We start from the raw sequence: 16,740 nt of genomic DNA, 5'->3' as shown, positions 1-16,740 counted from the left end.
ATAATTCACTTTCTTTACTTGACATATGTGTTCCATCGGAAATATCCGAGAGATTACCGAAGACTCCACGGAGGCGCCGGAAACCCCAACTTCTGAAGAAACATACATCCACGTGAAGAAATCGTTGATGAACGTTAACAAGTGTGTGTGTGATATAAGCTCGGTCTTCTTTCCACGTCGTTGTGTTTTCCTTGATAGAGAATATTTGAATTGAGGATGTCACAGCTACCTCTTCCAAATTTTGGAAACTTTCGGCCAGCTTTTAACACTGGTGGAAATTCAGGGTGGCCGATGCAAACTGCACCGTCGATTTTTGGAAGACCACATAGTTCTTCGATGAGTTTTTCACCCTTACTGTCTGTTCACTCTTTTCCTGGCTACCCTGGGTGTCACATCACGCCTGGAATACGGCCGAACATACCGTTATTACGACCTCCCTCTAGCCACGTGGTTTCCCAGGAAAGGAACCCATCGTTCCAACAACCACAGGCTACCAATGTCCAGGTAAATTTGCGTCGTTAGACAATCGTTACAAGATTCTTAGCTCTGACTTGTTGATTTTGTGAGAATGAGAACGACTTTTGATTTGTGATATGAAGGATAATGGCTGCTATATATATATATATATATATAGGAAGTCTGCAAGTCGATTTTCGCGTGGAACAGTGCTCAATACGTTGAAGCAGAGCAGAATAAATATTATGAGAGGAAAAAAGGACGTAACTACATTTCCCGACAAGCCTGTTTCGCTTAAACCTTTAAACGTTTAAGCCTTAAACCCCTGAAGAGTGAAGCGATTCACGAAACAGGCTTGTCGGGAAATGTAGTTACGTCCTTTTTTCCTCTCATAATATTTATATATATATATATATATATATATATATATATACACATGTGTGATATATACTTTGCAAGTTAGCTATCAAGAATATTACAACATTCTGATAATTATGACCAATAATATCCATAGTTATTTGCACAGGTGAAGAAACCTTTAAAGGACCTCTTTTTCTACGTTCCTTGTGTCTTATTCCTTACATGCAGGAATTAACGCGAACATCATTAATGGGAAAATTGAATATTCAGTGAAAGCCTCCAGTGACTTTTTGTCCAACATCAACTTTTCCTGTGTTTTTCAAGTGAATAAAAGACAATTTGGAAGGGAAACCCTGCAGTCTATCAGATGACAGTTTGAGACTTTTTCCATTCCCTCCACTCATTTTTCACAACACAACTCTGTTGGTGCAAATCATGACTGAGAAAAAATTTAATGAAATTTTTCCTAGTGATGGATCAGTGCAATAAGTGTATCCCTCAGGTCATATACATCACTTAGTTTGTGCTTGTTTTTTAGGAAAAATAATGAAAAATTTAATCTCTGATTTTGCTAAAGATTACTGTCATTTACACTTGTGTTTTAAGAAATAAGTCTGCCTATATTTTTGTAAAATGTGGTTATAGTTAATGATGCCCTACTCTTTGTTTCATGAAGGGATCAACAAGCAAAAAAACAGAAGATAGGGAAAATGTCTCTTTGAGGAAAGAATTCAGTTGTGATGCTTGTCAGAAACATTTTTCAAGTAAAGAGACTCTGATGGCACATTTGGGATCCCACATTCAGGTATGATATTTGAAGGTTGCTGAGGTTTATTATTGTAATTAATTTGTTTGTTTGCAATATTAAAACAGGTTGGCCTAGTTCAGTATCAGAGTGCAGAGAAGATATGAGCGATAGAGCTTATGGTTTATTATCTTAATTTGAGAACACTTTACTGTCTAGCAACTATTTGCAAATGTCATTGGAATGTTTTTCTCAAATTAATGTGGCTAGCTTGAGGGATATTGGGGAATGGAGTCATAAAATTAAGAGTAGAGATCTGCAAAGAAGTTTTATTAACTTTAAATGTGTTAAAAATCAGTCTTTTTTTAAATCATAGGCTTGGTCTCTGATTAATAAAATTATCCTTACATAATTTTTCCAACCATTGATCTTTCTGCTCATGATAACAATGAATTAAAATATTATTGATTTTGATTTATTGATTAATATTTTTCATGCTTTCTTTTTTAAACAGTGTAGTTATGAAGGGTGCACATTCAAGGCTGGAAGGAAAGTTGTAAAACTTCATTGGATACAGGTCATTTGTTACCCATATTTTATTATTATTATTTTTAACTTCTTTATTGTTTATTGTAATCAAACTTAAAAAGTATCATTAATACAATATATAAAAGTATGAGCAGCCCCTTTTTCTGGCAAGGTCTGTTGAGTGAGTCAAAACAAATCAGTGAAAACAAAATTGATGTTAGCATGCTGCAGGGTGCTCTTTGAGTGATGTTGATGTGCTGCAGGAGCTCCATGAGTGAGGTGCTCAAGATGCAAACAGTCATTTGAGAGCAAAGCTCAAGGGAAACTTTGAGCTTAGAAGAACAGGTTATATCCAAGGGCAAATCTACAAACATATTAACACTCCTAATGGAGGCTATTGTCTTCATTATCCTTGGATATTCACCAGTTTTAACTGGGGAACATTTGGTTGTCTGATGCATTTAGTAGAGAAAGGTAACCATTCCACTCCAAGGAGTGTTCAGTAACTAATTTCTCCCTTTTTTATGATAATATTGTCAAGTAGACAAGTGATGAGAGTTAAGAGGGCATATTGTTGAGATAAATACCAGATTCACTAAGCTTACATTGAGAGAAATATTTTGCTGGAATTGAGAAGATTTTATTGTAAAATCTTGGGGAGAAAAAGGATGGACAAATCAAAAAAAAAAAAAAAACTAACAAATGATTATTAATTAACAATAATTTGTTTTTTAGACTCATGAAACTGGCAGAATGAGGATTAAGTTGGATACCCCAGAGGAAATAGCAAAGTGGAGAGAAGAAAGAAAAAGGTGTTTGTGATAGCATTTTTCATTTAACCAGTTTGAAAAAAATTCTTTTAAAGTAATCTAGGATTCCAACTTAGTCAGAGCCATTAGTAAGGCTCAAGCAAAGAAAGTGGACAGGACCTTTTATTTTTGGTTCATGATTTTTAAGATTTTTTTCAAAATAATCTTTCTAAGTCTAAATTAGTCCTTGGGGATCTTAAAGACAAAATGTTATTAATGGATTTTTAGGAAATGCTTTGAGATTGGCTTGAGGATATATCAATTAAAATGTTGTGGCTATTCTGAATTAAAGACATACTGCAAAGTCTGTTTTAGTCACCTTAAATGTTGATTGAGAGTTTTTGTGGTCAATATTTATAATGAATGATAATTTCTGAGGATTTTAATTTTTTTTTTTGGCATTATTTCACCAAAAGTAATTTTTTGATTTTATTTTTCTTGTTCATCTGATATAGGAAGTATCCCACTCTGGCTAATGTGCAGAAGAAAATGGAAGAAGATGCAAAGAGGAAAGCATCAGGGCAAGTTTTGAAAACCAAGAATTTTAGGTAAATGTAAGTTTGAATGTATGTGACCCAGAGCCCCACTGCACTTGTAATATATAGATTTCGCCAAGCCTAAAAGCAGAGCTCACATTTTTTTTTTTCCGCACATCTCAAGGGCACAACGCCTTGCCTCGGCCAGGACTAGAACCTGGGTCGTCCAACTCGGAGCCCAGTGCACTGACCACTGGACTACTGAACAAAGCCGTGAAGTTGGTGTGCCCATGGTACAATTGACCAGGCATGTTAAAAGTAGCACTTTGTACGGTCGTATGGTCGTACATCCAAATTTTTTCAGCTTGATGGGTTACTACTATTTTGTATGATTATGGGGCTACGCAAACTCCACTATTATGTATTGGTATGAAAATTCTGAGCGTGACTCTACAATTTTCAAAATTTAAAGATACCGCAGAGGCCAGGGTAGAGGAAGATCATTTCAGCGAGGTGGTCAGAACCATTTTAACAACAGACGTCATCCAAAGAGATTTCCAAAGGAACTGAATGGATTAGATCACACAGCTGGTGACCAAGCAAAACAACAATTCAGAGATGTGAACCAGGAGAAGGTAGCACAACCTTCTAATAGATTACACAATGTTGAAGATCCACTTTCATTGGTTCTTGATGACTGCTTTGAAAATGAGCCAGGTAAGTTGTAGTGACAGATACATATCTCAACCAATTCTTGCTAAAAGGGAGCAAGATATAGTGAATGGGGTGATACGATTAGTTATAGACTAAATAAGACCTTCTTTGCCCACCTGGGACTGCCTACTTATTTACCACAGAACCAACACCCCTTCCTTCCCTATTTCCCCCAAATTCTTACAGACTCTGACTTCACTCGGTTGATAAGAATGCAAAAGAAAAAAGAGTGTTAAGTTAGTATTGTATTGCTTAACCCATTTTTACATTCAAAGTCAATGAAATGTACTTTTTTCATGCAGGAAATCAAATGTGGGAGAGTTTATCTCAAGAAAGATTGTTGAAGGAAACATCAGATAACTCTGACCCTGCACTTTGTAGTGGAACATCTGGGATTTCAGCCCTAAGTTCACTCTGCACAGCATATGCCAGTGACTCAGAAGATGACAAACCATCAGGTACCAATTTAGAGTTCAGTGTACCACTGTTCACCCTTTTGCTCCCAAGAGTCATTCTTGTCTGCCATACAATTCTTATCTGTTAAAAAATGAGTAATTTTGTATATGTACTCAATCAATTCATTCATCAGAAATCATTGACATTCAAGATAATTTTTTCCAGAGGAAATAAACAACAACATAAACACTGCTAGCCTTCCACAAGCAACAAAAACAGAAGAGGGAGCTGCTGTTAAATGTACATCTGCTGATACAAATGTGAAAAAAGAACAACGTAAAGCAACCAAAAGACGTCACAGAAAATCAAGAAAAACGTTCTCAAAGGTAAGTATTTTAATTACAGACATTATATCTCCTGTTCTTTTTCTGTAATCTTGCTGTGGCTTTGATGGACAAGGTGGACAGGGAATGGGGACATTGCATAAATATTTCAAGGTTAATAAACATATTAGCCTCCATTTTAGACAATAATACGCTTTTATGTACCCATTGACAACTGTCCGAGCATACTTTTGCACAAATTATTATATGCAGGGAGTATGACTTAAACCATGGTATTTACACAATCCATGGGCCTCAGGCTTTCTCTAAAAAAAAAGGTTGATTTAATTAAATAAATGTCCTGCCACTGTTAGCTTTCGGCCCTCTTAACACTGTTTGCAAAAATATATGTTCAGATAAAAGATTTAGCTTAATAGAGGATACAATCTTGTCAAATAACAGCTAAACTTTGTTTAAATAACCTGCCCACATTGTCTTAGAGTTCATTTCTGTGTTTAAATTGTTCATCCAGGGAAACTCCAACTGTGTAGGAGTAAGGAAGTCAACTTTACTTGAAAAGGTGAGATTAAAACAAGATCTGAAAAGAGTATGTGCTGTTTATAGATTCATATTGTTGCCAAGTGTTTTATGATCAAATTGGAAGTTATTAAAACAAATTTCTTTTTTTTCCCCACAGCTGTTGGCACCAGATATTCGACATGAAAGAAATGTAATTCTACAATGTTTGCGATACATTGTAAAAAAACATTTTTTTGGAGTAGGAGATACAAGTGTTCCAGAGGATGTTGTCAATAAATGAAATTGTGATGAGTGTAAAAATAAATTATAATTGAAAACATACTGGTACATGTACATACTTTTATGGACTGTGTTTTTTTGTGAGATCGAAGAAACATCATTGATAATTAACTTAATCAGGTGATATGGCATTAACTTAACATCCTAGGTAAAAACAACAACAGCTGTTGGCACCAGATGTTTGACATGAAAGAAACGTAATCCTACAGTGTTTGCAATACATTGTGAAAGAACATTTTTTTTTTAAGGAAGGAGATACAAGTGTTTCAGAGGATGTAGTCAATAAATGAAATTGTGATGTAAAAATAAATTATAATTGAAAACACACTGGTACATGTACATACTTTTATGGACTGTTTTTTGTAAGATTGAAGAAACATCATTGATAATTAACTTAATCAATTGGTATGGCATTAACTTAACATGCTAGGTAAAAAAATTATTACAACTTAAAAGCAACTTCAGTTAAAAATATTTTTATGCACTGGTTACTGCCTAGTAGGAAAAAATTCCAACACTTTGTATGGTGACCACACCTGTACACTGCTAATTTCCTCATTAAAGTTGATAGATTGCTTGATCCTCTTCCAATTCAGTCTTGTATCCATATAGCACATGTGGAGAAATTGATGTTCCTTAACAGCACTTCATTTAAACTTAAAATGATACTGAGCAGTGCTCTTCGCTATTACTGCAACAGCTTGGGTGCTTAAGGAAATCACACAGTAACTGTACTTAACTCAAAAATTGTTGGCCTTCTACTTAAGGAGAGATCTGAGGAAACATGGTGTTTTTCGTAAGGCCTGAACCAAACTAATTCCTTTTGCTTTTTGATATTTCTTTAGTTATATGACACTTGCACATAGAATCCTTGTGAGAGCCACATCAAATAATACTACATGTACATTTGCACTTGTAGCCTATTATTGTTGTCCTTTAGAATCACTAGTATTTTTCACAAGCTGAGAAGCTAAAGAAAGAACACATTTTCGTTTCAATGTCAAAGAACTCTGCATACAAAGCATGTGTCACCGCTTTGAGTAAGCAACCGGAGGACCGCTTATAACTCCTGAGCTCTGCTGCCCTTGTTTACCAAAACCCCCTCTGCCAGGGTCAAAATCAGTTCTATACTCATCTCGCACCTGAAAATGAAGGAGAGAGAAATGTTTTTTTGGCTGCTTAACCACAATAATGTTGCACATCCCTCTTCATTGACATATTTGTAGACTATGATTGGCTGATGGTGACCAAAACTTAGTTGAGTGATGTGCAGGCAAATTCTCCCTGACTATCAACTATCAAAAAAGCTTCCCACTCTTTGTTACCCTATTATCTGCTGAGTGATTCCTTCTAGTTTGTTTTGAGGTTCACAGTAACAAGGAGACCCGTAATTCAGTCAAGCAAACATTGTTAGTGCTGTATTTAAAGGCTTACACTCACCTACCAAAACAAAAACTGTGAAACATTTTATTTTCATAATCTATACTCTATAAGCTTTACAGTGATGTATAGTTTTCTATGGTTTCTTTAAAAGTAGCACATATTGGACGATTTTTTTTCCAGAAGGTACCATATTTTGTTGACAGTAACCTCAAGGAAGTCATTTTTGAGGCATTAAGTTATCCCATATTTTGTTGTGCAGGCAACTATTTTTATTGTTGATGAAGGATATTCTGCAAAATCTGGAAACATTAAACCTGCAAAATTTCCAAGGTATATCATATGGTTCTACGTGTATGAACCATTAAGTGTCCTACCTGCCCCCCACTTTTCCCACGACCATATTGACGTCCTTCTATGAAACCTGCATCCCAGTCTGTTCGTATAATACGATCATCTAGTCTTGTTCCATTGATGTACCACATGGCATTTTGTGCATCCTCACGTGTGTAATATCTTGTGGAAAGCTAAGGAAGTGAAATCATCATGACTAAAACAAGACAATTGTTGCACAACTAAATCTTACATCTTGATGACCTCATTCTGTACAGCCACGTAAACCTTTAACTCCGAAGAGTGACTAAATCCTAATTTCTCTTTACAGAATCACGGCTTTAAGCAAACATTAAAAGTGATAAGAAGGAAAGCAATAATGCCCACCAACTAAAGAAACCTCTGGTTTAACGAAACAAATTCTCCTGATCAGTACCACTGTAAATATATGGAGAACAGTATAGAGAATATGTATACAGATGCTGGGTTGGAAAGGGTTAATTTCCAGAAAGACCAGTTTGTGACCGAAATCCCTCTGGATTATGGCAATTACAAAATAAAAAAAACGCCGAAGGTTGGGAAACAAAACTGTTAAACTAGAGAATGGCGACAAGTTTATGGCGACGACATCCATTTCTTTCATAACTTTTTAGTTAATGGTTAAATCAATTTGCAACCCCATTTCGCTATCACGTTTTCAAGCGCATGACAAGAAAAAGATTGTCATTCAAAGCTTTATTAATGTAAAAAGATACTCTATGAAGCAAAAATCCGCAATAGGGGTCTTTGCACTTTGTCCAATCCCATTATAATCCTTTTTTAAGTCTCCTGCGCGGAGGCGAATAAACTCAAATCTGTTCTTCCGTAGTGTAAAAGGACAGAGATCCCGACATTACAATGTCGAACTGGTTTCTAGCAGATTTTCCAGCTCTCCGCGAGTGCCCTATGACAACAACGAGACAGAGAAGAAATTTTAATTTATTGGAAAAGCGTAACACCTGAATCAGGGTGAGAAAAAGAAAACCTCTGGAATGAATACCTACCCTAAAAATGTTGATCACGATATGCACTACGCTCCGCCATTTTGTTTCAAGGCGAACAATTCGTATTCGGCCATTCATTTATGGTTATTGTTGTGTCCCTATTAGTCCGCTGGCCAATAATGAATGAGAACGCCTCCGCGCTTTTAAGAATGGGGGAGGGGGTGGGAGATGCTGGGGGCTGCCGATAGATTTTGTTTTTGTTATTTTCATGTTGTTTTTTTTTTTTTCCTTTTTGCCAAGAATAAAGTCTACTCAAAAGTAGTCTCCAATATGTGTTAAATTCCGCAGATTTTCTTAGGTTGAGTGATTTACCCTAGTTGTATATAGGTTATATAGTTATCTATCCGCCACTAAATCATTGTGTCGGATAGAATTCAGTTGCCAATTCCTGAACTCTACATAATATGTTCGTGTCCAAGGTAAACACTTGGGACTGATTACATCGAACAGTTCCCGATGAGATGCTCGCAAAAGCATCTGGTCGCTGGTGGCCAATACTATTATCATTTGTTTTTCATTATTTTCTCTTCAATAAATTATGCAGAGACCTGACCAAAGTTTAATTTTGATTTCATTTGGAGCAATTATTTAAGGCGGTAAGTTTGAGTGATTCTTATGAAACAAAATCAAAATGGACGATTTCTCGAAAGTTACAAAGAAGAAAGTGTTGTTCTTTCCTCTTCTCAGGGACAAAATAACCACTTTATTTGGCGAGAGGAGGGACCATGGTGCAAGCCAATCACACTGTTTTAGATAACGTCATTAAAACTACCAGACATGCGTAGTTGCGGAATTTTAAAACCCCAAAATTCTAAGGGTTTTCAGCTGGAATTTTATGTCTTAGTGGAAATTTATGGGAAAACGTTTGTTGTCCGTTGAAGTTGACGCAGGATGTGTTCAAGTTGGATGGTGTTAAAACAGTTTCGTTTGTGTTATAGTTGGACTGGTGTGACAATCGTTACAAAACTCTGTTCGTGCTCCGTTGGCCTATATTTGATCGATTGACCGATTGGCTTATCGCGAGGACGAAAACTGCACCTGGTGTCTGAACGATGGAAACTTGCGGAATTTTTGCGACAAATGCGGTGATCATTGCCACAAACCTGGGCGATCCATTCTTTTAGAGAACTGTACATAATCTGTCTGCTTCGTGTATCGTCCCTTTGCTCTTTCCCCTTTGGGCAATCTTTGCGGGTTCAAAGAAAGGTTACGATTGCAGAGCATGAAGGGTAAGCTTATTACTTCACGATGGAAAGCTATTAATTCACGATACACATCACAGTAAACACTTTCTTCTCTTTCGGTGAATCAACCACGCTAATCTTGTGTTTCCACAGCGGACATGACAATTTATGTCAGCCTCACTACTTCAAATTTTTGCAATTAGCCATGTTTGGAGTTCTTTCGTAACATCTTGTATTATCAGGAAATGAAAGTAATGATGATGATCATCCTGTATGGCCGTCTGTTATTACCCTAATAATGTGCGATTAAGTTGCACCTCACCACACGACTTCGATAAAATAGATTGTCGTGTATTCACGGTGTGTAATAATTTCTTGCCCTGTAAGGGTTTTCTTTCGTATTTTAACGCTGTGTTACTTTTCAGGCACGTTATAAAGTTCAGTGAAACCTGAATGACCGGTTTTTAAGTTACAATCCGTCTTTCAACTCACGTGGTTACTGCTTAGTTCATTTGAGCTCTGAACTTTTTTAGTGCTATTCATCAATTTTTTCGCGTCATTTTCTCCATAAAATATCGATGAGTTCTTCTATTACCCTTTTTCAATTTTTTTTGTTGTATGAAGCACTTGCACGCAATAAAATGTTGCTTGGAATATGATATCGTCTTTACATGGAATAAAGGTTATTGAAGAAGCTTTGCCGTTTGGAATGGACAAAAATGAAAGCTGAGCTGCAGGTTTTACTGAAAAGTTTTACTGAATATCTTTGAAATTGGTTTGAAATATTTGCATGGCGTTATGAAACACTTGACATGCCTCAGAATGAAATTTTTTGAAATGCACCCTCGGACAAAATTTAGATTTTGTCCTACGAAGATCCCAAAGGGAAACAGCATCTAAATTTCACAAAACGTACCCTTTCTTGTCACATGATCCTTGCTTAAGGTTTGAATTAAATCAAATGTTTTAAGGTTTTTTTGGTGTGTAAGATGTTAAGTGTATCTACTATAAAATCTGTTTACATATCTTTACATTATCTCGTCAGGTATATTATGAGAAATGCCCAGAGGTTGTTAGTGAGCAGAAGACTGTGTATGTTGAGATTGCTCTTTATCTTATAAATCTCCATTCTGTGGATTTAAAGGCTGGAACCTTTCATGCCGATTTCTATCTGTACTTCAAAGGTGTGGACTACATTCAGATTTTTTGTTTCAATGACATCCTCTCAGGTGCATTAAAAGATTCCCACACACAAGAGTTAGCTCAAACTCTAGGTGACATCTGTATGCCTGTTATGTCACTGACAGATGATGCTATCAAGAAACAAATAGCTGTTTGATTATTGTACCTTTTCATGCTATATCAGGATTTTAAAATCACAAAATATGATTATAGTGATATGCAGATGATAATCAAAACAGAAACAACAATATATAAATTAGTACTTATAATGATAAAGATTTTTAATCAAGGAAGAGAGAATGTTAACAAAAACAGTAAGAATGATTACTATGATGGCAATGATAGTATATAATTTTCTGATCCTCAGGCCAGTACCTGTTTGCTCTGGCTCCTGCCTCTGCCCCTAGTTGACACTCCAACCCTTTGATCTTAAAGGGTGACTAGCATCTAATTTCTCCTAAAAAAATTACCCTGAATCACACATGAAGTTGGTGAGAATAAGGGAAATGATCTCCAGCTAAATAAGCTCTTGACTGTTGAACAAATTCTCCTTGTTAGCACCACAGGAAAAGTATAGAGGACAGTGTGGAGAAAATGCATACCGATGTTTGGGTATATAAAGGGTTTAAGTATGAGAAAAAATGAGATTTTTAACTAAGTTACTAAATAGAAGGGGAATAGAAGGCTGGGCATTCATTAGGCAACACTGGACTTTCTGAACATTAGAATATTGCTATAAATAAGAAATATGTATGAAATAAGTCAGGAACATTTTCTTTTGTATATAATACAGTACCTGAAGGACAGACAATGTATACAAAACAGAAATGCAAAGATGGTCTTAGAGGAGCTTGCTTTGAGCTTGTAAATGCTGCTGGCCAAGCAGAGGTCAGTAGAACCATCAGTATCTGTTTATAACTAATCCCTTAGAGAGAGAGATATTCCATGATGTTACCTCTAAACTGAATTAGATCAATTATGACATTTATGATGCCACAGGTAACTGCAAAATTTCAAACTAGTTTTGCTCACTTTTCCTCAGAAAAAAATCAATACCTCTTAACATTTGAGTCTGAGGTCCAAGCTGCAAGTTACAAAGTTTAACTTTGTTTTCTTCTTCTTAGATTTATGGCCCAACTAAGTGTGAAGTAGGTGGGTCATAAATCTAAGTGAAATACAAAGGAGATGGGTAAAATGAGGTGAATGGGAAAATGGGAGGATGTGTAAAACAAGGTGTTAAAAAAAACAAAAACAAAAAACAAAAAACGTTCCAACATACACATGAAATCTTTGCAGGTCTCCAGCCATGAAGGAAAGTATTTCAGGGTAAAATCAGCTTTAACTTTGCAGCAGATCTTCAGGACTATCCGTAAGTGTGGTAAATTTACTAATTGACTATTTGTGCTTACAACAATTGTTTCCAATACTTTGTAATGAAAGATCTTGAATTTGTTTTGTTTTTCTTGTACAGCTATGACAATCAAACACTGAAAATTGTCATACAAGATATGGAAATGACTGCAAAGGAGCTTAGATGGAAAGTTATGCAGGTACAGAATTTCAAAAATCTTAAATGCACTATTAATCTTTTAGCCCCTATATTACCCCTGAATCAAGCATGAAATTCATGAAAGTAGATGAGATGATCACCAACTAAAGCAGCTCTTGATTGTGAAACGAATTCTCCCTGTCAGCCTCTTTGGAAATGTATGGGGAACAGTATGGAGAATATGCATATTGATGTTAGGGTGTAAAGGGTTTACTAATTTCCAATATGATAGGCATGTAGCTACCTATTTTGATTAGTTTTCCAATCTCCATTTCATCCAACTTGTTCAAGTGAATGTAATACTTTGACCTGTAGACAGCAGGCCAAATTATTACTTACAGCACTTTATTTGATTACGATCAGATTCCTCTATGAAGATGAAGAACCCTTTCAATTCCCAAAATGACTTCCTAGTTCATTTGGTGGTGGCTCACCCAACTAAATAATGGGAGGGTTCCAGCCCTCTTCCCTCTGAGGCCAGGGTTTTTCAGGGTATTTTTTGTTGGCAATGTTTTTCAATAAAAGCACTCACAGGGCTATACTGGTCACATGGGGTGAAGACACTCTGTCAATGCGCTCTTGGTTGATTTTTCTTTAAATTTCATTGGTTATCAAAAATCAACCTAAGTTTGCTCCCTTTTTAAAATGCGTTTGTAGGGATCAGATGACAGTGATTTCAAATTCCGGGGTGGAGTTTCACCAACACTAAACTATACTGGCTGGTTATTTGATACCAACTCTTGGTCACAGATGGTTTATGAAAGGTATGTTACCAGTATATCAGTGTCATCATAAATAATTTGGGATTTTGCAGTGGTTTTGCTTCTCCAATTATTTGATTGGTCCCAAAAACATGTGCAAACTTCTCAACCAACCAGATGCTAAACTGTAATAAAACTGGGACTTAGTTCTAATCTGTGACTGGTTTTATATCTTATTCGTTACAAGGGTGACACCAGATTTCTGATCCAATCACAATGCATAATAAACCCAAAACAATACCCTAGATTAGTGAACTTTTTGAAGAGCCAATAAGAACTCAAAGTAAAAACAAGACAACCCCATAAAGTGCAAGAAAAAGCTGGCAACCAGGTTGTGATTGGTGTTAGTTTTTAGAGTGTGTGGCGCAAGTTTTCTGGACCAATCACTGAGCAAAGTAGAGGAAAACCAATGCATTCCTGCATTACTTTCAACACTTAACCCTTTAACTCCAAGATCAAATTTGTAATTCTCCCTACTCTCAACCATACAATTCTTATACCGTTAGTTCTAAGAATTTGGTATTGGATCAACTAATTATCCCCAAATTGATCTTTTCCTTTATTCTCATCACTTATCTGGTTGATATTGTATAGATATTGTAAGGAGAAATTCTTTCTTGGTCACTTATGGGAGTTAGGGTTAATTGAAAATTGCCCTACTCTCAATACCCAACTAAAAGTAACTCTCTTAGATATATTATTGATACTGGTGATTGAGATGGGATTTGTTTTATAACATTTTATTTTTCAGGTACAACCCGTTTTTGGACCAAGGAGTGTCTCGCTATGAATTTTTATTTCACATGAGGAGACACAAGCGTGCAGCGTTTTTCAAGATATTTTTACCTCCTCTTTTTATAGTGCTTGTAGTAAGTATCTGAATACCGAGAAAAGTTACTTGAAAATGTAAATAAAAGTGTAGTGGAATTATGTAATTGTCACATCCATCTCGTCGCACGATATATTATTGCACTGGTGCAATACGTGGAGAGAAAGCGAAGGAAAAGCTGAAGTGTTTACAAGTTCTCGCTGCCTTTTCCAACCCATTTCAATTTGCATCCTGTGAGCTGAGCTATATGCGTAACCCGTCATGTAGAGTTAAATGCATTTTAGTACGTTCTTTTGGTGCGACAACCTCACGTACAACATTTTATCATACTTTTGCCGTACCAGAGTCGAACGTGCATTGCAGGTGGACAGAGTCTGAGATATGATGCTGTCAATTAGCCCCCGTCAATTCTCAGCGACCAAGTAGAATGCACTTACAGTTAAAATACTGTCACCACTGGTCTCTCTCTTGACTTGGCAAAGTTATTTCCGATTGCGAGGCGAGAGCTACTGTTTTAGAATTGTTAAGGCGTTAGTTAAAACTACCACTGAGTGAACGTGACATATAAAATGTACTTTTTTCCTCTCCTCCTCAGGTCTGTTTTTCATTTTCTATTCCACCAAATGACGCCTCAATGCGATTGTGGATCGATGGGTAAGTGTATTAAATGCATGTGTTTCTGAGACTAATTACATGTCGATCTAGTTTTTTAGTGAGCAAGCCTTAAAGAAGAACTACTGCCTTACGTAGGGGATTTTTGATGAAAAGAAAAAAAGACCACGGTCTATTCTGCTGGCGAAATTCAGCAAGTAATAAACGTTTATCTTCTGAAAAAAAAAATTTAATTCGATCTGGAAGAGAAGTTTGCTATCTATATTTGTTTTTTTTCTCGAACAACCACAGTTCCTTTTCGAGAGAAGATTCTGCGGTGTGCGGTAGACCAAACAAGTAAAAATATCACTATTTAAAAGTGTTTGCGCTAAATTTTCTTAGTTTAGCGGCTGTCTTGAGAACAACTTTTTATCTAAAATTTGTGTTTCTTTATTTCTTTCTTTTCCTTCTTTATTCACAGTTCACTTTTGGTGTCTGCTGTTATGTTTCATGCCACTGTCAGTGAACAAACACCTGATACACCGGTAACATTTGGAAATATTAAGAATTCTACTACAGAAATAATTGCAATTTCGTCCCTTGTTCTGGTGCGTTCTTCTATGAATTACCCATATGTAATTTTTGTTTTGTTTCATTGGCAGGAGTTAACTTTGGCTGATCGCTTTATGGTCGGAGTCTATGGCTTTATTTTCGCTTCATTCATTGTTACAATAGTGATGTTAAGACTTCAAAGAGAAAACTACTATTACTATGCTGATACATTCTATAGCTACACAGAATGGCTGGTAAGAATTACTGTCGTTTGCCTGATTGGAGGGATGAAATTTTTTATATTCTATATTTATTAGGTGGTCTAATAGCAATGGAGAAAGCCGATATCTTATCACGTTGGTTTTTGTCACGATATTCCATAGCAAGTCTTATAGCCTAACTTTGACCTGAGCCTGGAGTCGACTTCGGATTTGACCCGGGTCAAGATTGGATGTGACTTGCCCTCGGAGTTGATCCGGAATTTACTTTTGACTCCGATGCAAGTTAACTCAGATTTTAATCGAGTTCTGGTAAAAGTCTCCCTTGGAGTATGTAAAGATGTTTTCGTCTTGTCACGAGCGTAAGAAAAAGAAAAGAAATAGGAGTCTTCTTGAGGAATCGAACCTTCCGACGCTCCTTCTCTCTCTTGGAGTTAACCTTGGTTTGGATTCGACGTGAACTCGGGTTTGACTCGGGTTTGACTTGGGCCCGGATGTAACTCCAATACGGGTTTTACGCAAAGTCGAGTGTGATATGGATTCTACATCGGATTTAACTGGTATAATCGGACTTCACAAATGGAATTGGCTTTATTCGTTCGGCGTAAAGAACGAAGGAAGAGTACCAAGCTATTTGACACAATTCCCGACTAATCTGAATCTGCTTTTGTTGATATTTATGTGCTGATTGTTCTTTATTGCAGGTGTGGTTTACAGCGCCGACGTTCTTCTTCTTCCTCTATTACGTGAATTCATCGCTTGAAAATGTACTGCTTTATGAAGTCCTTGTCGCTGTTTTGTCTCTGATACTCAACAGATTTGTCTCGTGTCTCAAGTAAGAGTCTCGTCAGTACTTTTGGAGTGGGGTTAAACAGGGGTGGGTCAGAAATATTATATCGAGCAAGGGGAGGGTTCAGAATTCCTTCTTGATCAACTCCTCCACCCCAGTAAATCGCATTTGTACGCACATGCACAAATAAAATCACCCAGTTGGTTAGTAATATGCGATCTTGTCGTTGCTATCTTTGCGGTCATACAAGTAGCAAAAACCCTTTGTTTGTGATTAACATGGCTCCAATGATACGTGAATATGTTTTTGCTTTTGTAGATCCCGTTTGTTCAGGTTACTGAAGTTTGACACATCATCAGGAACGAATTGCCAATCTCCGCTGGAAGAGAGTGTTAACCAGCGAGGCGGTGGATATTTCAGACTAACACAAGATGAGGTAAGAGAGAAACGTTGATGAAGATATATTCCAAACATCAAGCTGAGTAAAATATGAAAAAAATTTGCCGCACGCAGTTATCGCAGATCTAATCAAGGCCTGTTCATTTTTCCTTGTCATTCTACAGGAGTCAGAGCTGCAATCACATGCAGCAGTGTGCAAGCCTTGCTTTCCTGGTAACCGTGACAACACATGTGAGGAGCCCTGCCCAAAACAGCAACCCACACCCAATAAGAAAGCTTGATAAAGAGTTCCAAACATGAAAG

General features: G+C 36.6%; 2 protein-coding genes and 1 pseudogene across 2 annotated transcripts; 2 read left to right on the top strand and 1 right to left on the bottom strand.

Moving 5' to 3' along the window:
• The first annotated feature begins 91 nt into the window (after positions 1-91).
• On the top strand, positions 92-6,206 carry LOC131776315 (FMR1-interacting protein NUFIP1-like). Its single transcript, XM_059092479.2, has 10 exons — positions 92-504; positions 1,493-1,621; positions 2,076-2,138; positions 2,825-2,901; positions 3,354-3,446; positions 3,847-4,091; positions 4,391-4,546; positions 4,710-4,870; positions 5,340-5,387; positions 5,505-6,206. Exons 1-10 carry the CDS (start codon positions 217-219, stop codon positions 5,625-5,627), a joined length of 1,383 nt encoding a protein of 460 aa, XP_058948462.2. The 5' UTR covers positions 92-216; the 3' UTR covers positions 5,628-6,206.
• LOC131776317 (nuclear cap-binding protein subunit 2-like) lies at positions 5,925-8,422 on the bottom strand (annotated as a pseudogene).
• Positions 8,423-10,285: 1,863 nt separating this feature from the next.
• On the top strand, positions 10,286-16,740 carry LOC131776314 (proton-gated ion channel). Its single transcript, XM_066168981.1, is given in 14 exon segments — positions 10,286-10,303; positions 10,612-10,750; positions 11,542-11,636; positions 12,045-12,081; positions 12,084-12,117; positions 12,220-12,298; positions 12,955-13,061; positions 13,810-13,927; positions 14,483-14,541; positions 14,960-15,023; positions 15,141-15,284; positions 15,953-16,083; positions 16,357-16,474; positions 16,602-16,740. Coding segments are annotated over 14 exon segments (1,260 nt in total). The 3' UTR covers positions 16,719-16,740.

The sequence above is a fragment of the Pocillopora verrucosa genome, chromosome 6 (genome assembly GCF_036669915.1).
Source record: "Pocillopora verrucosa isolate sample1 chromosome 6, ASM3666991v2, whole genome shotgun sequence".
NCBI classification, from domain to species: Eukaryota; Metazoa; Cnidaria; class Anthozoa; order Scleractinia; family Pocilloporidae; genus Pocillopora; species Pocillopora verrucosa.
This window is presented reverse-complemented; position numbering and strand designations above follow the sequence as displayed.